Raw genomic sequence first — 22,931 nt, 5'->3', positions numbered from 1 at the left:
AACCTTTTTCAGAAGTAATACAATTCTGCATTTTATTTGCTGTGCAATTTCATAACCACATAACTGTGAACACTTTTGTAACATGTCAAAATACTACATTTTCATGTATATGGTTTAACCAGTAATAAAAAAAAATTCCCCACAACTTGAAAATGAGCAAACTGAATAAAAATAAATGAGACAGGCCACCATTTTGGAAATGTTGCCATGGCAACAAAAATGCACACATTGTCACATGACTGAACCTGGGACTTCCTGAGTTGAAAGTGAGGGATAATCCTTTAAAAAAACCTTTCCAGTTTTGTGTCTCTGTTGTTCTGATGCGTATACATAATTTAAAGTTGTTGTGAAGTTGTTTGAAGCTTTTTAATTTTGTTTACTGTAGCAACAAATGATCTAGTGATCATATCTTGATTTTAAGTTTGTTTAGAATAATTGTTGCTAATCATTAAAGATTTTGAAAGAGGGTCAAATCGTTATGAACACAAATTTTATTATAAGGTAAAAATATTAAATTAAGAATGCATATATATTTTTCTTATATATATATATATATATATATATATATATATATATATATATATATATATATATATATATATATATATATATAATTATAATGAAGGTGATGAAAATGTGACATTTGAAGGATTAAAAATGTAAGCATTGATCTACATATACAAATTTTAGCTTTTTATGGCTTCAATATTTTATAATTTTCTTCAGTGTTTTATTATCTACAGTTTTGTCAGACTGCCTGTCACTTATGTCTCCTGGGTCTTTCATTTTAAGTCATTTATGTTTTGTCTTGGTCGTGTATTCCAGTTTTGATTCCTTGTTTCCTGTCATTTTAATTGTGCACCCAGTTCATATATTTTAGTTTCTTCTGAAAGTACATCCTGTCAGAGTATCTCATCATGTGTGCAACAGAATATTGACACACTACATCAGGGCTGTTCCTGGAGATCTACCTGCCTGCAGAGTTCAGATTCAGTCCTGCTCCACACCTGTAATTATCAAGAGCTCTGAAGATTGTAGTGAGCTGGGTCCGGTGTCTTTATCAGGGTTGGAGCTGAACTTTGCAAGAAGGTAGATCTCCAGGAACAAGATGGTACCCCTGCACTACTTCTACCATGTTGCCATCTGCATATGACCATACTGTACAACATCAACCATGCTGCTGTTTTATGAATATTGCATATTCTGACATAATATCATTTAATGGTACTACTAATTTTTGCAAACTACAGGGCATATTCGGACACAGGGTATATTTCAAACTTTCAGCGTAATACTCAATATTAAGCATATTGCCTGAAACCCCCCCTTGTATACAGATTCCAGATACTAGAGGAAATCGCAAAAATGTATAAAGTGCGCCCTCTTGTGTTTTTTCGAGGATCCAGGATCTTCCTTTTGTTCTTTTTTTTTTAAGCTGTGCTTTTTACAATCTTGCTAATTATATGCATCTAACATGATTCTGTCCAACTACATATTATAATATAAACGGTAGAGATATAAAGAAAGCTCTATAGTAAGGACTACTTACAATTTGCCTGTTAAATACAGTGCAAATATATTGCAAAACAGTCGTCCTGATTCTTATCGTTTGTACTGTGTAGTTGTTTCAGTCTTTGGATAATATAAATTCTAATATAAAAGTAATTCTAATGTGCTTTTATACAAAAGTAATAAACGCTCAACTTAATTCATTCTTATTCACTATATAAAACATCCACATTGCCTGGCCTTCTCTTACATTGTTCAAACGCATTAATCAATGCAACCACTAGCATAATCTGCCACGAGAGGGCGAGGCGTACAGTAAAAGCGCGTTCTGATTGGCCCATTCACACAGACGTCACGTGAGAGGCGGAGCTTAGCGTCTGATTGACATTGTGTGTGTCCGAATAGTTAGCCACGGGACCCACTGAAAGCTTTGAATATCTGACCGGGACGACTGGAGAGGACTCGGGACAACCAAGGTGAGTGCATAGATTATATTATTTGCAAATTACGGGTCGGAGCAAGTTGCGTTTCATTTAAAAGTAACACTTTGTGTGCGGGGAAGAGCCACTTTTGGGTAGAATTGACTTCGCCTTCGGAAGTCCAGCCCCCTGCTGTCCTTTTTCAGCGTGCGTGAATTTTTGCATGTTGTGTGTGTGTGTGTGTGTGCGTGCGTGTTTGGAAAGCACCAGGTTCGGTTTCTGATGGGGAACAGTGACTATAGTGTCTTATCCTCATCTCTGTCCATTCATGGTTCAGGTGAAACAGGTTATCTATTCTGCTTTGCGCTTTGAATAAACAACAAACATGGCCGCGTGTGTGAAAAGATTTGCAAGAAATATAGTTTGTTAATATTTTTTTTTTGCCAGAATAGATTTAGTTTGCCTCGTTCTGCCGACATTAATCCGTTTTTGCTATCATTCATTGAACTGTCACTGAACGTCCCGCGCTGCAGTTTTGATGGAGCAGAGCTAGAAAAAAATGTCCTGTGGGAATTAAAACATGGTAGACTGTCATGTAACTTCTTCATAAATACATCTTAATCGAACACAGCTGCGATTATCTCCTTTTCTTACTGTATGTAAAACAAGACTTTGTTTTTTAGAAAGAGAACAGGGTGGGTGTCCTTGCGCGTTTTAGCTTCTGTCGGCATCAGTTGTGTTGTTTTAAAGGCGGCTGTCAATTGAAAACCGTTCTACTGTGAAAGAAAATGGCTAAATATTGCATCATGGTAGCTCGTTTAATTCGTTATTGCGCAGTGTCCTACTACCTCTCGAACCCTGAACATCTGTCTGCGTAAACATTTCCTGAGAAGTAACCGGGGAATCCCTTACGTCATTGCGCAGAACACTTGGGGTTCCAAATGGGCGTGGCTTCAATTACCTGTTAATGTAAGGAAACATGTCAGGAAAGTCATTTTCACACCTCCACACTTTTTTTACTCATTATTTCCACCCGTAACATACAATGTCTTCGGCAAATTCATACATTTTACCTAATAAAATACTTCTTAACAGTAAATTTAACTTATTTTGTCTTGTCAATTTATTGTCTTTATTGCTCATAGTAGAATTTTGTCTTTTTTGGCATTTTATTTTTGCTACATAAATTATCTCAAATTTGTTATCTGTAAGCTGTTATAAATGTGTCATTTAAGTTAACCCCTACTTCTACAAATAAAAATAAGTTCCCCTTTAACAGGTTCATCCAGAAATGAAAAATCACAGACATACATTACTAGTCAAAAGTATTTGAAAAGTAAGATTTTTAATGTTTTTAAATAATTCCATTCTGCTCACCAAGCCTGCATTTATTAGATCCAAAATATAGCAAACACAGACAGAAATATTGTGAAATATTTATTATTTATATTATTTTAAAATAACTGCTTTCTATTCGAATATATTTTAAAATGTAATTTTTCCTGAGGTTGTGACCAAAGCTAAATTTTCAGCATAATTTCTCCAGTCTTCATTGTCACATGACCCTTCAGAAACCATTCTAATATGCTGATTTGCTGTTCAAAAAACATAATAATTATTATTATTATTATTTTATTACGGTTAAAACTTTTTTTTTTCTCTTCAACAAATATCTAGTGAGTTTTTGTCTCCCTCACAATACTACTTGGCATGCTGTTCAGTTTTGCATTATTTTTTTTTTATTAAACTTTGCCCTCAACCTGACAGAAAATTTGTAAAAAAAAAAAAAAAATGAAGCGTAAATAACACAAATTAAATGGTTGATTTTTCAATAGAATGATCTTATACTTAACATGATGAGAATTGTTGTTGTTGCTTTTCCTTATTTGTTGTGCTGTAACATTTAGCACAATTAGCGTAATCCTCTTATTTGCAGGGCACTTCATCATGCAAACTGACCTACATTTTCATGCGAGGGGGGTTTGTGCCATGCTCTTTGTTGAGAGACGAGTGCGTGTGCGCTCCATCAAGTTCACTAATTATCAAGCATGTCTTGATGTCAGCTGCAGTAGCACGGCTGTGGGAAGGACATTAGGCTGTTGGCAAATCCAGGTTACCAGCCACTCTTTATGAGACTAGATTCGTATTAGAATGTCAGTGGATGAATATCTTTATTTTAGACACTTTAAAACACTGAAATTATAATTTCTTTTGTTAAGCTAAGTGTTTTATGATTAGGCCTGTCTTTTCGTGCACCTGTTTTAATGCTCAGAAAATATGTTTTTTTCCTTAAAAGCTAGCACAACCTTTTCCTTTTTATAGTAACATGTTCATTTAAAGAAAGCGTCCAGTAATGGCAGGGATTCACTGAAGCTTGCAGAATTACACAGTCCCTCAAGAATCCATCTTTTTACAACAAGTATTTTTGGCAACTACTTTTATCTGTCGAGTAATATCCATTGCACACTCTCCAGCTTTTTCATTTAAAATAAATATGCCTATGAACGCTCTTTGTCTTCTTACTTGGCTGGACGTCCCATTTGAAAAACTCATCTTTCCTGAAAATGGACTGTTAAAGGAATAGTTCAACCGAAAATTTCCCATCTTTATGGAAAAATGAGTCCACGAAGATGTAGATGAGCTTTTTTCTTCATCTGAACAGATTTGGAGAAATTTTAGCATGACATGACTTGCTCACCAATGGATCCTTTGCAGTGAATGGGAGCCGTCAGCATGTGAGTCCAAACAATTGATAAAAACATCATAATAATTCACAAGTAATCGACACGACTCCATCAATTGACATCTTGTGAATGGAAAACTGATCAAAAAGTCACTTCTGGCCAGAATATGGGTCTATAATCCATAATAAGTTCATCCCCTGTTGTTTCACATTAAAACAACATTTTTGTTTGGAAATCTTTTGGCCTGTTTTTACTTGTAAATGGTGCTCAATCTCTGCATATTTCACTCCTTATTCATACAACAAACTCATATTCCTACATTTTGGAGTACATCTTGAGCAAATATTAATTTCTGGTTGAACTATTCCTTTAAGAACCACATTACATGGTTGTTTACACTTGTTCTATTACTCTAGTCAACATTTGAAGTGGATCAAAACCTTTCATCAGAGTTGTCCTAAAACAAAAACGTATTAATATGTTAAAAAAAATGTTGACTAGATGTTGACTACTTTAATTCAAGAATGCATAAATGTATTTATGTGTGTCGTATTCAAACAATATGATTATCACATCATTATGTATGTCAGATGGAAAATATAATGGTAATAAATCATCATCATGTATTGCTTTTATAAAGAATAATTTTTTATGTTTGTGACATGAAGAGATGAATGTGGTGTGGATTTTGCTTAACACAACAAAACAGCCAACTGCCTCCTGACCTCAAATGACAGTTCACACAATGACCCGCTGTGACAGGATCAGGGCTGTGACAGTCTCCGTCCCGACCCGAGAGGAGAACTGTGTGTTAGTGTCTGCGTTTGCTCGAGCAGTGTTAAATGGTCCTTCTCTCTCTGTAGATTTGGCACTTGGCTGGAGCAGTGGATAAGAAGTTTGTAGCAGATCGGGGAGGGAGTGGGAACAGCATCAGCCACAAGTGAGTTGTGTGTAATTGTGATCAGAGGAGCATATGTTTGTTTATGGATCCAGTGTTACTTGAAAGGATATGAACTGTATAAGTGAGTGTGACATTGTCTTCACAGCTGGAATCTCATTGATCGGCAGCCATGATCACAGGTAGAGATGGTGAAGGGAGCAGGAGAGAGATTGAGTGCACTTATCTGGCCTGCAACTTTCTATAAGAGTACTGTTTGAAAGCAAATTGTTAAACCTCTGCAAAATAGCATGTAGTTAGTAAATAAGGCCACCTATATAAATAGTTGTAGGGATCCGTGAGATGTAAACACAAATAAAATGGCAGAGATAAATAAGGTTTAAAGTGATGTAAAGCTTTTTAAATTGTTGAATATCATGCATAACTTGCAAATGACTGACATTTTAAATTGTCAAATTGTAATATCAGCAGTTTTATTTTAGTATCGAGATCCTACTATGGATTTAATTTATTCGATTTTATTAATTGTATTTATTTGAATTAATTTTTATATATTTTTTGTTTTCATTCTAATTTTAGTACAAAAATTATATGGGGGTTTTTGAGAATTTTTTTATTTCAGTTTTAGTTTAGTATTTTAATGTCTAGTTACACTAAATGGAAATGAGAAATCTTTCATTGACAACTACTTGAAATAAATATACATATATAATACATAATTTAACTTTTTAAATATATTGTTTAATTTATTTTAATATGTATTTTTATTTCAAGTGACACAAATGGATTTTAATAATTTAATTTACTTATAATAATCATAAATATCAATGCCTATTTAGGAAGGTTGACAATATATTGTAACTTGGTCAGATAAGTCCTCATAGTCTCTCTCCACGCATAAACTTACTAAAATATGTTTCATATTAATATTATGTTAATGTTAACTAAATATACTTACAATTGTTTTGGGTTGTATTAAGTTTTTTTTATTATGTCTAATGGGACATTGTAGACATAAAATGCTGCTAAAGGCACATTCTGCAGTTGCTACAATTTTATACTATTTCTTCAAAATTGCAAAGGCTCTCTATGTGTAGCTTGAACTTAGCCTGCAAGCTAATACCATACAAAGATAATGGGCTTTTTCTGCGACTGCAGATTGTACCTAAGAGCTGAGCCGATGATAATTTGCATGTCCATGGGCTGTCAGAGGTAATTTATTAACTCAGTGTCTCCTGATTTACTTCTTTGGAATCATTTACTCATATTTATGTTTGAAAATGAGTGTTTAATTAACCAAAATTGCTTTTGTTCAACTGGCTAATGCTAAAGGATAAGATGGCAGTGAAATTCAGCTTCTAAATACACTGCAGTTTCCTCCTAAATGCATCATTTAGAGCACATGTGCAGTAAACATATGGACCTTTACTGGAAGTATACCTCTGGCATTATTCATTCATATTATATATGAATCATTTACACACCTGATGCTCAGACATGCCTTTTCAGCCTTGTCCCAACAAGCACATAATGCATTCTCTAATCCACCACCACGGTTGTATTGAGATTAAAATCCGACTCCGATTTACTGAATTCAGTGCCGTGAGAGGGAGATGTGGGGGAGGGGCGCTGGATTAGGGACAGATCGTATCCTCTTACGGCTCAGATGTGCAAGAGAGTGACTATCATTGCTGGAGGCCTCTACAAACTGACCTCAGATCAGACTAGGCTACTGTCTCAGTATTAAACAGAGAAATGTTTTATTTTAGACCAGCCATTTGGATGAGCTTTGACTATGACTTCGGAATATGTCTTTTTCCAAATTGGCACAGTTTGGCCATGCTATGCTATTTTGAATTTAGTTGTATATACAGTTTATTTATAATAATAATTATAACAATAATCTTTTTTATAGTGCCTTTTTTAATGTTACTTCTCAAAGCGCTTTACATAACAAATAAAACATCCATATAAAAATGCAACACATAAGCAATGGTGTATTTATATAAGCGTCAGGAGTACTTTTTGTACAAGAAAAAAATAAATAAATACTTTATTCAACAATTCCTCTCCTCAGTGTCTCTGTGCAAATCTGAGCTGTACGCAGATGGCGTACGCTCCACGCTGCGCTGATGCGTTGTTTGCGTTCAAACCAAAGCGTAAATACATGTCAAAAATGCATCCTTGTAGAACGGCTGAAACATCCGTGGAGTGCTCAGATTTGCCAAAATGGCGCTATGCTGATTTAGAGAGACACAGAGGAGAGGAATTGGGATAAAAATTGTTTAGGTTTTCATAATCAGCGTTTGTCTTTTTTTGGTACAGGTGAAACAGCAGCTATTTTAAAGGCTGCTGGCACAACACCAGTACACAACGAATCATTTATAATACTCAAGAACAACAGGACACAAAGATACAAAACATGACTGAAACAAACTAGTGGGTAAGGAAGTGGCTTTCATTTAAGAAACCTCCTTTTGAAGGGAATATGAGTCAAGTGTGCAAAAATGTGAAAAGTAATACCAATATTAAAAGGAATATTTGCCAAAGAAGAACACAATAGGGTAGAGGTACAGACACAGTTTCGTACATTATCAATCTTACTGCCAAAAAAATAAAGAAACGTATTACAAAGATGGGTTGAAACAATAACAGGCGAAAGACTATTACAATTCAACAATTTGTTAATGGAATTAAACAATTGTCTCTCTTTGTTTTTATGATTGTGTATTGTCTTAGAAAAACAATCAGATCTGGCAGAAACAATTCCAGCCTTATACTCATGTAAACAATCCTTCCATGCTTGATAATGAACAGTCAGACCAGAGAAACGGCACATATGCTCCATCTTACGACAGGAAGTCTTCATTGCACGTAAACTATCATTATACCAGGGAACAGGTCGCACAAATGAAACGGAGCATGATTTTTGAGGAGCAAATGAGTCAATGCAGACAGGAGAACATAATTTAACATTTAAACTTTAGCCTCCAAAGGATCAGATGAAGAGAAACTACTTAGAGAAGAATAAATAAAAACAGAAAAATCAGAAGGCTCAACTGATCTCCATTTACGTTATGTCATAGTACGAGAAGAAGAGATGTTAAAAACAGGAAGATTGATTTAAAAAAAAGCTATTGTATTGTATTATTATTGTTTTTTTTTCTTTTCAATTAAACTATAATTGTTTGGAAAATAATCTAAGTTATGTTAGTTTTAGTATTTCATTTAGGAACTGAATGTCCAGTTTTAAAGGGATAGTACACCAAAAAAAGAACATTTTGTCATTAATTACTCACCCTCATCTCGTTTCAAACCAGTAATACCTTCTTTCATCTTGGGAACACAAATTAAGCTTTCTGACTCTGCATAGACAGCAGACAACAGAGACCCATGTTAAAGTCCCAGAAAGATAGTAAGGAAATCGTTAAAATAGTCCATGTGACATGAAAGGTTCAACCATAATTTTATGAAGCTACAAGAATATTTTTTTGTGTGCAAGGAAAACTTATTAATATTAATTTCAATTAATATTAATAACAACTTTATTCAATAATGTCTTCTCTTACAATTACAAAAAGTATTCTCGTAGTTTCATAAAATCAATGTTTAACTACTGATGTCACATGAACTACTTTAAAGATGTCCTTACTACCTTTGTGGGCCATAAATGTGTTTACTGTGTGTGTGTGTGTGTGTGTGTGTGTGTGTATGTATATGTAGAAATATGTAGATTCCATTTCAAAAGTTTGGGGTCAGTAACGTTTTTTTAATTTAAATTGTTTGAAGAAATTAATATTAATTAGTTTATTCATTCATTCATTCATTTATTCATCATTAATTATTATTTTATTTTCAGCAAGGAATGTTGCTGTTTTTACTGTAGTATGTAAACAATTGAAGCCTAAGTAAGAGATTTCATTAAAAACATTAACAAATCTTAAAGACCCCTAAACTTTTACAGTAGTTTGAAAATTGCATGAATCCAAAATTAGGTGGTTATTGCTTGAATAATCAAGTTGGTTGTAATTCTTGGTTCACTATTATGCTCATGGAATGAAACTAAATGAACTAAAGATTATAATGTGTCATCGCTTTCAGAGTAAAACTATGTGAGCTGCTGTTAATACATCCAGCAAGCTAATGCATTTGACCCCAGCTAACATTATCAGCACGAAAACACAGCAGTTTACCAGCTAATTCAGTCCAAGCATTAAACATTATACAATCAATACATGCGTTCAAAGCTTTTGACTGTTGGCAGAATGAATGTGGCCTGCTCAAAACGTGACCGTAAATATAAATCTCCTTCATATACAGATGATTTGGTCTTCTTGAGTTGAAGAATTTTTCACTGTGAAAGCCCAGAAATGACAGCATGGACTTGCATTATGTTTATGAGCAGGATTGTGACTAAGAGAGTGAGACTTCCAGAAGAACCAGCGGGAGACGTGTTGAATGAGGGTGGCTGAATCTCAGGTTGGCCCCTCAGTCCCCTTGTTTGAGAGCTTATATAAGGACACTTATGTAAGATCCAGTGGGGGGCTTAATTGGGCGATGGGCTGTCTCTGATGTGAGGGGGTGGAGTCTAAAGCAACAGGAGGGGATTGTGGGATTAGATGTTTAGAGGGAGGGCTGTATGTGTGTTTTTAAGTGAAGCGCTAGTAAGAGGATCTGTGTATGTTTATGTGTGTCTCCACATCTGTGTTTGGTCGGCGTCTGGAATACTCTCTCTACTTTCCTTGTCTGGATGTCTCTCGTACTCTTTTTCTGTCTTTCTGTTTTCACTCCTCTACCTCCTGCCACTTTTTTTTAGAGTCAGAGTAGAGTTGTGTCTGTCTAGGTTGTTATTTTATCAGTCTTTTTGCTTTCTTTGTGAAGTCACTATTGTTCTTGCAGTCCAGTAGAGCAGAGGTCAGATTTGACAGCAGGAATGATTCTCACTGTGGGTGAAACGTTCTCAAACGGAGCAGGTTCTGACTCGGATGCTGGGGGCATTGGAGAAACTGGGGAGGCGGTGTCTGAACTTGAAAGCGCAGACACTTCTGGAGGTTAGAGGTCTTTTTGTTTTTCATATCCTCTGTAATTATACGTTCAGATGTGAATGGCATTTCATGGCTCTTAGACGAGGGGTGTGAAATATTTTAAGTAAACCAAGAAAGAACATGAGTTGGTTGCCAGGTTGTGCTAAAGTGTGCCAGAGTAGAGTATGTCGGTCTCTTGTAGCAATGGTTTGACAGATACCATATTTGTTCAATTTATGTATTTATATATATATATATATATTGTATTAATTGAAATCCATGCAGCGATTGATGGTGAGAGAGGATCTCTTGCGGAACTTGAGAGAAAAATGTAATGTATAAGTTACACACATGATTCGGTCAACACAGAAACATTAATTTGTTGTCTAATATTGAACAGATATTTTTTAGGTGGTGGAATGCTTCAACAATTAATCAAATATCACAGACAAATGAACAAACTAAATCCAAGGGATACTGCTACCTCAAATTAATTACCTGCACATTTAGTGTTCTCGTATTTGAAGGACTGAAGTGTTTTTCTTTTTTTTCTTTTTTTTCTTTTTTCACTGAATTCACTAAATTGCTAAATAATGAACCAATGGTCATGCAGTTTCACTGAGTGATTGAAAAAGGCTTCAGAAATTGGAGAAAAGGACTTTTCCCATAGCGTCTTAGCCTAAAGGGCTTACGCAGTACTTGTTCCATATCTAAGTTAATTGAGATTACGTTAGTTTTAAAATATAAAATATTTCTGTGATCAAAGCTGAATTTTCAGCATCAATACTCCAGTCTTCAGTGTCACATGATCCTTCAGAAATAATGATAATAATTATATATGAATAATATTTTATTCATAATTATTTTATGAATAAAAAAGTTAAAAAGAACAGCATTTATTTAAAATGTATAATTATAATTTTTTCTAACAATATGAGTCTTAACTACAACTTTTTATCTATTTAACACATACTTGCTGAAAAAAAGTATTAATTACTTTCCAAAAAAGAAATAAAAAAATGTAAACGGTGTATATTGTGACACAATATTTCCATGTTTTATAAATAGTTTTTTAAATCTTATATTCATAAAATAATCCTTAAAAAGTATCACAGTTTCCAAAAACCATGAAGCAACACAACTGTTTCCAACACTGATAATAAATCAGCATATACGAATGATTTCTGAAGAATCATGTGACAATAAAGACTGGATAAATGATGCAGAAAATTCAGCTTTGCATCAGGAATAAATAATGTTTTGAAGTATAATACAATAGAAACTGTTATTTTAAATTGCAACAGGTTTTTTTTTTTTTGTATTTTGGTCAAATAAATACAGCCTTGATGAGCACAAAAACCTTGGTAAAAATGTGTGTGTGTGGGTGTATGTGTATATGTTACTTGAAAAGCTCTTCTTGTGACATTTAGCACTGACTGTTTGCATGAAACATACAGTAAATCATTTGTGTAATTAAATCTTTGGGATTGTAATACCAGTACATGACAAAACTGTCATTTAACTGTCAAACAGAGCGCTTATGTCTCTAATTAGGTTTTTTAAATCAACCAAATGAAAACACAGCTTACAAAATTTGACAGATATGAGAGGACATTTTTATTAAAGGATGTGTGTGCACACACCGCACACATGTGTTAACATCAGTTGCATGCTCTCATTTTTTAATCTGTGTAATTTCATTTGTTTTATTTCCTCTTCAATTGTTTATTACTCTGTCCGTTTATCCATTATGTACTCTGTTCAGCCAAATAAGGGAGGCCCCAGGCCAGGGTGCATCTCTCTGTGACATATTTGCAATAGTGGCACAATGTCAGAGCCACTAGACATTGTAGACGGAGTAAGGTTGTTTCTGAACTACAACACTGTCTGACCTGAATTAAGAGAGTGGAACTGAACCACTGAACTGATGTTAAATATTGATCTGTTGGTCTAGTTTCCTGATGGAGAGTAAGTGTGTAAGCACACATTCACGCTCTGTTCTACTGTCACAGATGGATTACACTGCTGCAGGCTTTGACCTGTGTAGCCATGTGACACAACCATGCAAGGCCAAGTGCTCAGTTAGTGTTTGACAGAGAGAGATTTGCCAGTGACTGTTAGAGAGTGGTCTTATCATCAGTATGACTACACAAACTAAAACAAATGTAGGTCATGTTTTCTCCCTTTTTTTTTTTTTTTCAAACCGCGACAAACGCCTGTCTCCCTTTTTTGCAGAATGCGATATATCCGCTCAACCAATCACAGCGCACCATTCCATGAACTCTAGACAGTAATGGCGTTGCTTTGTATACACTCTGCATCTTAGTTTTACTCATCTACTTTGTATTTTTGATCAACATGTGCATCTCATCAGTAAAGCCGGTTCTGTGATTAATGGTACAGATAAATCTCCATCACGTGCTTTCTGATGGACCAGCATTTAATACACAGGGCCGTAGATCACTGAGAAGCTACGCTATATCATGTTCATTAGATGAATCGCATTCGATTATGAAAGTGAAACTGCGTAGCGTTTCAGTTTTAGTGTTTTTATTAATGCCGTTTATGTTTTTGTTCACACAGTATATAGCACTAGTAAACTAAATGAACGTAAGATGCCAAAGATTAATGCACTTTTGGAAGTTGAATGTAAGGGGAAATATCATTTTGGAATTTCAGTGGTCTAGTGTGATTTTGCTGTTCATGATGACATTTTATTGTATTGCCGTAATTAATTTTTAGCATTAACAAGATGACCCGCTGAATTCATTTTAGAAGCAATGACTGATGAATGTATTTTTAGTCCAGTGCCTGTATTTAAGTACTGATTATGATATGACTATGTTGTGTATTTTCATCAGTTGTTTTTTAATAACAATTATTTAAATTAAATATTACATTTACTATTTAATTAAATAATTATTTTGATCTTGTTATAATCCATGTAATAAAAAATATACACTAGTGGTCAAAGGTTTGGAATAATTAAGAATTTGTAATGTTTTTGAAAGAAATCTCTTATGCCATGCCCTAAGAGGCAATAGACACAATGATTCAAAATTACCTAATGTATTATGGATTCCACAAAAATATTAAGGAAAACTCTTTTTAACATACATGATTTTCAAATCAGCATTGAAAATTCAGCTTTGCCATCACTAGAATAAATAACATTTTAAAATATATCAAAAAAGACAATAGATCCATTAAAATTCTAAAAATATTTCACAATATTACTGTTTTCTGTATTTTTCACTGTATCTTAACAATCGCTATCTTTTGACCTGTAGTGTGTGTGTATTTTTTTTATTTTTATTTTATTATGACTATATAGCCTTGCTGATTATAGTAATATAAGAGGTTAGTCAATATTCTTGGTGTCTCTTTCTTTTTACACGCATAAAACAACATGTGTTGCACACACTATACTGGTTAACACTCAGGAAATGACCTGACAGGATCAAATGAACACTGAAGACAAAAGAATATCTAAACGTGTACGATAAGCAAATGATAGTACCGTGGAGGGGGGTGTTATATTTCAGCCATCCGTCATTGGCTGATATAAAGTTTGTTTAATCCTGCAGGTGAATCTTTTGCCCTGTCCTCTGACCCTGGTGTGTTATCATGTCATAACTGCTCTCTCTCTGTATGCGAGCAGCTATGCAGCAGGTGTTGGATAACCTGGGCGAGTTGCCTGCCACCACCGGGGCCAAAGACATTGACCTCATCTTCCTCAAAGGCATCATGGAGAGTCCCATCGTCCGCTCACTGGCCAAGGTATATTGCACCCAGCTGCCTCGACCTTGCTCTAGCTGATTTGCATTCCTTAATGAGGATAATCTGAAAACAAATTTAATTTGTGACTGATTAAGACTGAATGATATGGATATTAAACTTGTGTTTGAACAGCACACTCATTAACAACACATTCACAAAGTCATGTAGATCATGCTCATGCCGAATCATTTCAAATTGACAGAGGAGCTAGACACGGTCAGAAATATCAGTTCATGGATTGATTGATGAAATGATTGTGATCAGGCTCATGAGCGTTTGGAGGATGTGAAGTTGGAAGCAGTGCAGGAAAATAACGTGGAGCTTGTGACTGAGATTCTGGGTGATATCAGCGGACTGAGCGTACGAGATGACAGCGCAGCAGAGCTCTCCAAAATCCTGCAGGAGCCCCATTTTCAGGTACAGAATCTTCCTGTCTCACCTCTTTTTGTACCTTTATCGTTTTATACCTTCTCATCTCATCTCATCTCATTACCTTATCTTCTTGTTTTAGCTCATCTTCTTTTCTTCTCATCTTCATCTCATCTTATATCACTTCTTATTTTGTCTCACCTTGGACCTTCACCTCCCATCTTGTCTCTCATCTCAAACTTAATTTCATCTCGTCTCTACCTTCTCATCCTGTACCTTCTAAACTTTTCTTAAATATCCCTCAATATATTTTATAATTGTTTTCTGCTGTATTTTGTTCACATTTTCTCTCTTTATTTCAGTCTCTTCTGGAAGCCCATGACATGGTGGCGTCTAAGTGCTATGAAGCCCCACCCCCTCCTGAAGCGACCAATGATGCGGCAGTAAACAATGCTCTTATGCAGGCTGATGCAGTCAGGATGATTGGCATCCGCAAGAAAGCAGGAGAACCTTTGGTGTGTGTTTGCATGTTTTAAACTCTCAACCAGTCATCATTTAATAAGTCAGTATCCAGTGCTTCAGAATGAAAGCGCCTGTATGTGTGTCACTACTCATGCTGTGTTTTCGCTTAGGGTGTGACCTTCCGAATGGACAAGGGTGACCTGGTAATCGCTCGCATCCTGCACGGAGGGCTGATCGACAGGCAGGGGCTGCTGCATGTGGGTGACATCATAAAGGAGGTGAACGGGAAGGATGTCGGCAATAATCCCACTGAACTCCAGGAGATGCTCAAAGAAAGTAGTGGAGGAATAACACTGAAAATACTGCCCAGCTACAGAGACGCGGCAGCGCCACCACAGGTACACACACACACACACACAAATATCCATATGCTGCTCAGAAGTTTAGGGTCAGTAAGATTTGTTCACTGTTTTTGAAGGAAGTCTCTTATGAAATATTATTGCATTTAAAAATAATTTTCTATTTTAATATATTTTTAAGTTTTGTTGGTGTCACATGAACCTTCAGAAATCATTCTGACATGCTAATTGGAAATAGAAAATTAATTTAAATGGAAATCTTTTGCAACACTGTTAGCTAGTGCTGGGCGTTATACGGGTTCATACCGAATACCGTTTTTTTTTATTATTATATGAATTTTTAAAATACCGTAATACCAGTGTCGTTTAAATAATGTTCGGAACGTATTTGAGAGGGGTCTCTTGCTTTTGCGCTGTGGCGAGGATACACCAGTATATGTTACTAACCGTGAAAGTTCAGAAACTGAGGCTGTAGAACATGATGACAGGAGAACTCGTCCACAACATCCACTGACCACCACACATGTCCACCGCCCACTGCCATCAGCTCACACACACCGCAGCGTGACTTCAGCGCTTGAGGTCAGGTGCTTTTTACTGTAGTATATATATACTGACTAACCTAGCAAGACGCAGGCAGTGAGCTGCATGAGACAAAAAAGTAATGGCTGTAGACAAAACCACTGCATAGCCGCTCAACATGTGTCTACTAATGCATGTTAATTTTATCAGACGATGTTGTGATTTATAAATGAGGTTAACGTATTAATGGGTCATGTTTCGTTACTATTTAGATTGGATTTTTTAACAATATTCACTCATGACAGTAAAATAGGGCATTCTATTCAAGTCACACCTTCAGCATTTGTCTTTGGGGTTGCATTTGGCTATTGTTTTTAAATCCCATTATTTTTGTAGTAAAAAAGATCCCTAAAAGAGCCCTATTAATAACACTCCACATGCTATCTGGGGCAAAACACACACACACACACACAATTAAATCTTATTACATGGCTCCTGGTATTTTCTCTGTATCTCACATCTCCCTCTGTACACATAATGTATTTATGGTTTCTCAAGAAGCTTTTAAAGAGGGATTCTACTAATAACATAAATCATTTTGTTATTGTGATTCAATTTTTCAAAGTCAGTGACACTAGGCTCCAAAATAAGGCTTCTTATTTAAATACATTTATGTAAATATTATATAATCCCCTCCTCTTCAGTCTGTGGAGATCTGCCATGGACATTTAGTCCCTACACTTGTCAAATCATGACATTTGAACTAAAATGAAGTTATTTGTGTAAAGTTTAGGTTAGGTTTTTTTTCTTTCTTTTCTTTCAAATATAATGTTAAAAAAGATTGTATTTATGAGATGAACATATATGAATGACAGCACAGTACTTGAATTTGAATGAAACTATTTGGATTAATCCCACATGTTTTATTTCTCTCAGGTTTATGTGCAGCCACATTTTGACTACAATCCAGCCAATGACAATCTAATTCCATGCAGAGAGGCGGGGCTTGCTTTCAAAAGGGGTGATATCCTGCAGATTGTCAACCGAGAAGACCCAAACTGGTGGCAGGTGTGATTACTGGTTTTTTTTTTCTCATACCTGTTCTCACTCGTGTGTATATTGGTCGGATATTGTGCGTCACTGACCATATTTTTTGACTGACAGGCATGCCATTTAACGGAAGGAGGTACTGGGCTGATTCCCAGTCAGTTTCTGGAGGAGAAGAGGAAAGCCTTTGTTCCTAGAGACCTGGATGGAACAGGTGATAAACCTAAATGTTATTCTTGCCAAAACATGAAATGAATCAAAAATAACAGGAATATTCTGAAATAAACTTTTAAAGCTGTTTCAAGGACATACTGTATTAATGTATTATGATTTCGCTATATTAATACCGGTAATGGTACACTTTTGTATGAGATACAATTCTGTCAGTTGATAATAGTACCACAAGCCTACAAGAAAAAAACTAACGTAATGCCATCTAGTGGACAAATATAGCATTACATTACATAATATATCTCTTTTTTTAATTCGTATTCTCCTTTTCTTTTTTTTTAGGAATCCTGTGTGGAACAATAACTGGTAAAAAGAAGAAAAAAATGATGTACCTCACTGCCAAAAATGCAGGTTAGCAGATAAAATACTTGGTTTATTGTATTAATGTTTTTTTTTTTTTTTTTTGTTATAAAATTGTAATCTGAAAGAGACTTGCTAAAAATAGATTTTTTAATAATAATGGTTCTTATTATTATCAATGTTGAAAATGTTTTTGTTGCTTAAAATTATTGTGTAAACCATGATATATATATTTAATTTCTTTTTTTCAGAATTTTTTTATAAATAGAAAATTTAAACTACAGGATTTCTTTATAGATATGTTTTGTGGTATCATAATTGCCTTAAATTTTACTTTCTTCACTGTAATATCATTGCTAAATGAATTGTATTAATAAATATTTTTTATTTCACAATATTACTGTCTTCATTTTTAATCAACTTCATGCAGCCTTTGTAACCATATGATGCTTAATTAATTTTTTTTTAAATTAATTAAATGTAATTAATTAAATACATTTATTCATTAAATTGTGTGTCCTCTCCTGTATGGTTATCCTACAGAGTTTGATCGGCATGAGCTTCAGATCTACGAGGAAGTAGCACGTATGCCACCATTTCAGAGGAAAACCCTCATCCTGATTGGAGCGCAAGGAGTGGGGCGTCGCAGCCTGAAAAACAGACTAGTTGTGCTACATCCCACTCGCTTTGGTACCACTGTACCACGTGAGTATCTTATGAATACTCCTACCTCCAAAATATAATAAAACACAATAAAATAAAACACAAAAAGCAAAGCAATGTTTTGTTCTCCTCCATAGGTTTACATATTTCTTTTCTTCTCTCAATATCTCAGACACGTCTCGACGGCCTCGCAGTGACGAGCAAGATGGTCAGTCATACAGATTTGTAACACGTCTAGAGATGGAGACGGACATCAAGGCGGGCCGGTTCCTGGAACACGGAGAGTACGACGGCAACCTCTATGGTACTAAAATCGACTCCATCCATGAGGTGGTGAACACCGGCCGCACATGTATCCTGGATGTCAATCCACAGGTGAGTGTCTGAGAGGCTCACAGATTTATATTATGTCATTAAGGCTAATTCGAATCACAAATTATATGCACTGCCATTCAAAAGTTTGAGGTTAGGATTTTTTAAAAGAAATGAATACTTGTATTCAGCAAAAAAAAACATTAAATTGATTGAAAGTGACAGTAAAGACATTTATAATGTAAAAAAAAAAAAGTATATATATTAATATACTTATATACTGTATATACAATTATATTAAATAATTGCTGCTCCTCTTTTTTAAACTTTCTATTCATCAACAAATTCTGGAAAAAAATAAGAGACTTCAGACTTTATTCAAACATATCATTCTATTTAATCTAATTATTAAATATTTCAAATAAATAGTTAAGATATTTTTCAGGAATTTCCCCCTTTTTTCTACAAGCACATTTTCTAAAATCATAACATGTATTTTATTAGGAACACTACTGTCTACTTTCTCTATTTCTACTCAAATGTTTCTCACTCACGAGACCTAGACTGCATTTTGGTGGCCTACATAAAGGTGGTCGCTCTGTGGAATAAACACAACCTTTAGACAAACAGACCTTTTTTCCAGTGAGCTTCATCTTGTTATGTTGTGCACCAGTCAACCATCATATAAACATGCAGGTATTCAGTGTGAGGGTCAAACGTTTGTGCACCTTTAATACATGCATGAGATATCAGAGACTTAACATCCATAAATCATATGATATATGATCAATCCCCTTGATATGGACGTTTTATCTTTGTATTCTACATGTTAATGGTTTTTCACTTTTACATCATCTGTCCTCAGGCTCTGAAGGTGTTAAAAACGGCAGAGTTCATGCCATATGTCGTGTTCATCGCAGCGCCAGAGTTCGACACACTGAAGGCTATGCACCAAGCTGTGGTTGATGCTGGACTCACCACCAAACAGCTCACAGTGAGTCTCGTTCATCTTTTCCAGGGCTGGTGTCCTGAAATTATGACCTACCCACGCTATATTTGCATCGTTATAAGTTTATTGGTTAGCCTGGCATTGGAAACTATGCTACCCATGATGGTAGCACATCCTGCAAGCATTTCCTGCTTGGTGAGATGTGCTACCTACCTACTTCAGCATTTATATCATTAGTGGTACACCTCACAAGTTTATTCTGCCTCTGAAATATTCTAGTATGCTGATGTTTTAGATATGACAGTTTTAACTGCTGCTATGTCATTCTGAGTACAGGGCATGTTTTTTAACCATGCAAAAGGACAAGCACAACTAGAAAACATCAATCATTCAAACAGGCATTCATTACTAGATTAGGATATTGCTAAACTAAATTGTTAAAATGTATTATATATTTAATAACCTAATTCCCAGCAGCTCAGTGTCTGTTGTGTGCTAATGTCAGGCCATGAGCTCATAAATATTAATAACGTTGTTGTTGTTCATCCAAGTGATTTGCTAACATCAAAGTGCAGACAGTGACAAGAGAATACTTGTGTAATATTCTTGTGCAATATATGTGCATTAGCCCCACCCACTGCTGTAGCAACAGAGCTCCATTTAGTCTTAAGCTCTTAATGAATCAGTCTGTCTGCAAAATGAACTTTATAAATGTATCATTGTTCTGCAAAAAGGCAGAGGGAGGAATTCAGTATTTGTAAAAAGCTGCAATAAATATTCAGTGTCATTTATAGTGGAGAATTTACACACTGACTGAATAATCCTTCTTAATTAAAGTAATAATTCTGTTCTCTCTCTCTCTCTCTCTCAAAGGATGTGGACCTGAAGAAGACCGTGGATGAAAGCGCTCGTGTCCTGCGGGCTTACAGACACTACTTTGACCTCATCATTGTCAATGATAACTTAGACGGTGCATTTGAGAAACTGCAGTCAGCTGTGGACCGACTCTGTACTGAACCGCAGTGGGTTCCAGTGAGCTGGGTTTACTAGGGGCATCTTAAGAAGATCACCATACAAGAGTGCTTGAGTGTGTGTGTGTGTGTGTGTGTATGATTGATATGTGAGGTGATCGATGCGGGGCAGTGAAGTCAGTGACCGTTTGGATTGACCAACCAAATGAGAGTCGTCTGCCACAAAAGCACGGTTAGCCCCAGCCTCACTATTGTGCACACAATGTAAGATTTTTCTACTGAAGTTGAAAGGGAAGAGGACTTATTTATTTTTAGTATTTTGTATGTTTTTAAAAAATATCTTACTATTTGTAACATCTTTGGAGCTGGAAGAAAAAAAAAACGAGGAAAACTGAAACCCGGCCATGACGAATGAGAGGCCATTTTTTAATTTATTATTGTGGTTGTTTTTACACGTGCTTCTCCTTTTTGCAGTACCTGAACCTACTGTGATGATTTGATTTATATTCATAATGAAGGACTGACCTGACCGAGTGTAGCAGGCCAAGGGCTCCTGTAGAACATTCTAGATCCAAAACCATGAACCATAAAACTGTTTACATAGACCCTGATCTGGTTATATGCTTCTCTTCATATCCAGAAGAGATGCATTAAATCTCTTTTATGCAAAAGTCCATATCAATGTCTGCGGCTTGTTTTATTTATAGTGTGTGTGTTTTGTAATATTTAATTCACCGATTTTGTCTGTTGTACAATGTTGGGCTGCACGTTGTGTCTGTGTCTTATTATCGTTAAAGAACCGAACAAATATTCCTGTTGAGTTCCATCTTTTTCTCCTTTCTTGAATGTCTTTCAAATTCTGTCTCAGAATGTCATGACCGATCTGCCAAATGTATTTTTGTCTTTATGTCAACAAGACCAGTACAAGGCAATAAACAGATGGACCATTGTTATTCTTTGTTCCTCTTTTTCATTTAATAATAAGTGCATGAAGCAACCAAACAGAAGCTTTTGGAGAGAATCGCTGAATTCACTCCTGATATGCAGAGAGATACACAATAATAAAGGTATTTGCATAATGCCATATATTGTATTCTACATAGAAGTAAAAAAATATAGCTGAAGTGCAGTAATGAGAACATTGTTATTATATTATTATGATATGGTAACACAAAATAACAAAAACATTTATACTATCAAACATATATATATATATATAAAGATCTGATGAACTTTAATACGAGAACCCTAATAAAGAAATACTAAATTAACACTGTTATTTATAAATGATCTACGAAAAACCTAAATCAGTTTCAGAGAACAAAATAAACTACTTTTAACTAAATTTAAAATAGTTTTTAAATGATGTTTGACTTACAATTTCACTGTAATAAAAGAAAAGTGTATTTTAGTTTTGAAAAATAAAAACTAAAATTGTCTGGAAAATAAAGGTAGTGTATAAATATAACTTTATTTGCAGATATATTTAAAAACTGTGCGCGTAAAAGCACCTTGTTTGAGATATATTACTATTACGAAATTAACAAAGATAAAATTAGTGCAAAAAATATTAATAAGCAAGTAAATGTCTACATATAGGAACATTAAAACTAAAGCAAGTAATTTCTGCATTAACTACATTAATATGTCTTAGTAACAGGGAAAACATGACTTCACTTTAACTCCCTATTTCAGCTGTCAGTTCAGGCAGCAACAAAGGATGCAAGGCCATGGATGGCAATGCACAGAACCATGGGGAGGAATCCCTCTTTACAGGTTATTTCTGAGGTCAGCGTGTCATTCTCTTTCCTCAGTAAAACACTGCATGACTGAAAAAGTTCCTCCACTCTGTGGAAGTCATCATCACTTTGGAGGAAAACAGAGATGGTGTCCTTGCAGAGAGGCATACCGCTTGTAGTCAGATGAATTACCTAGGTTTACAGAAAACAAAAAGGTTGCAATTATATGAAACGGAAAAAATTATGTAATGCAGAATCTGCATTAGCTTCCAATAATATTAAACTCACTAAATTCTGTAGACTTCGGAGACCTTCAGAAGTGCAGAACGGCTCTAGCAAGTCCAGTGGAGCATCCGTCAGCTCTAAATCAACAATTAAGTTTATGAGTGAATATAAATATTCTTTATTCATAAGAAACCTCTGAGTTTAAGTATAGTACTAACCCTCAAGAGCGTTCATCAGCATTTGCATGGCATACATGAGCTCCATGTTCTTCCTGCTTGCTTTTGTTGAGCATCCATTCTCATGGGATACGGCTGTGTGACATCCATTCTGTTCTTCTGGTGTGGAGCTTGATCCATTTAATTCAGAAGCCAAGGAAGGATCGCTGTGGTTGTTTGTTGGTATCTGACATCCATTATATCTTGACAATGAAGTTGATGACATCTTGTCTAGTTGTTCACACTTCAATAA

General features: G+C 35.2%; 1 protein-coding gene across 4 annotated transcripts; it reads left to right on the top strand.

Moving 5' to 3' along the window:
* Positions 1–1,862: 1,862 nt before the first annotated feature.
* LOC127978921 (protein PALS2-like) lies at positions 1,863–21,452 on the top strand. 4 transcript variants are annotated; one of them, XM_052583928.1, is made up of 14 exons: positions 1,863–1,985; positions 5,476–5,552; positions 5,659–5,692; positions 14,196–14,314; positions 14,579–14,731; positions 15,046–15,198; positions 15,316–15,543; positions 16,963–17,094; positions 17,191–17,287; positions 17,587–17,655; positions 18,148–18,309; positions 18,440–18,642; positions 19,445–19,573; positions 20,402–21,452. In XM_052583928.1, exons 3-14 carry the CDS (start codon positions 5,683–5,685, stop codon positions 20,576–20,578), a joined length of 1,632 nt encoding a protein of 543 aa, XP_052439888.1. In that variant the 5' UTR covers positions 1,863–1,985; positions 5,476–5,552; positions 5,659–5,682; the 3' UTR covers positions 20,579–21,452. The 4 variants fall into 4 exon arrangements, with proteins under 4 accessions (XP_052439888.1, XP_052439889.1, XP_052439890.1 ...); XM_052583929.1 differs by lacking the exon at positions 5,659–5,692; XM_052583930.1 differs by lacking the exons at positions 5,476–5,552; positions 5,659–5,692 and having other exon boundaries at positions 1,885–1,985.
* Positions 21,453–22,931: the final 1,479 nt, after the last annotated feature.

This window comes from Carassius gibelio, chromosome B19, assembly GCF_023724105.1.
Source record: "Carassius gibelio isolate Cgi1373 ecotype wild population from Czech Republic chromosome B19, carGib1.2-hapl.c, whole genome shotgun sequence".
Lineage (NCBI taxonomy): Eukaryota > Metazoa > Chordata > Actinopteri > Cypriniformes > Cyprinidae > Carassius > Carassius gibelio.
Note: the sequence above shows the minus strand (reverse complement) of the source record. Positions and strands in the feature narration are given on the sequence as shown.

Coding starts and splice junctions, on each gene's coding strand:
- LOC127978921 (XM_052583926.1), top strand. CDS start 10,444: ATGATTCTCACTGTGGGTGAAACGTTCTCAAACGGAGCAGGTTCTGAC. Junction 14,732..15,045: donor TGCAGGAGCCCCATTTTCAG/GTACAGAATCTT, acceptor TCTTTATTTCAG/TCTCTTCTGGAAGCCCATGA. Junction 18,310..18,439: donor CTTTGGTACCACTGTACCAC/GTGAGTATCTTA, acceptor TCAATATCTCAG/ACACGTCTCGACGGCCTCGC.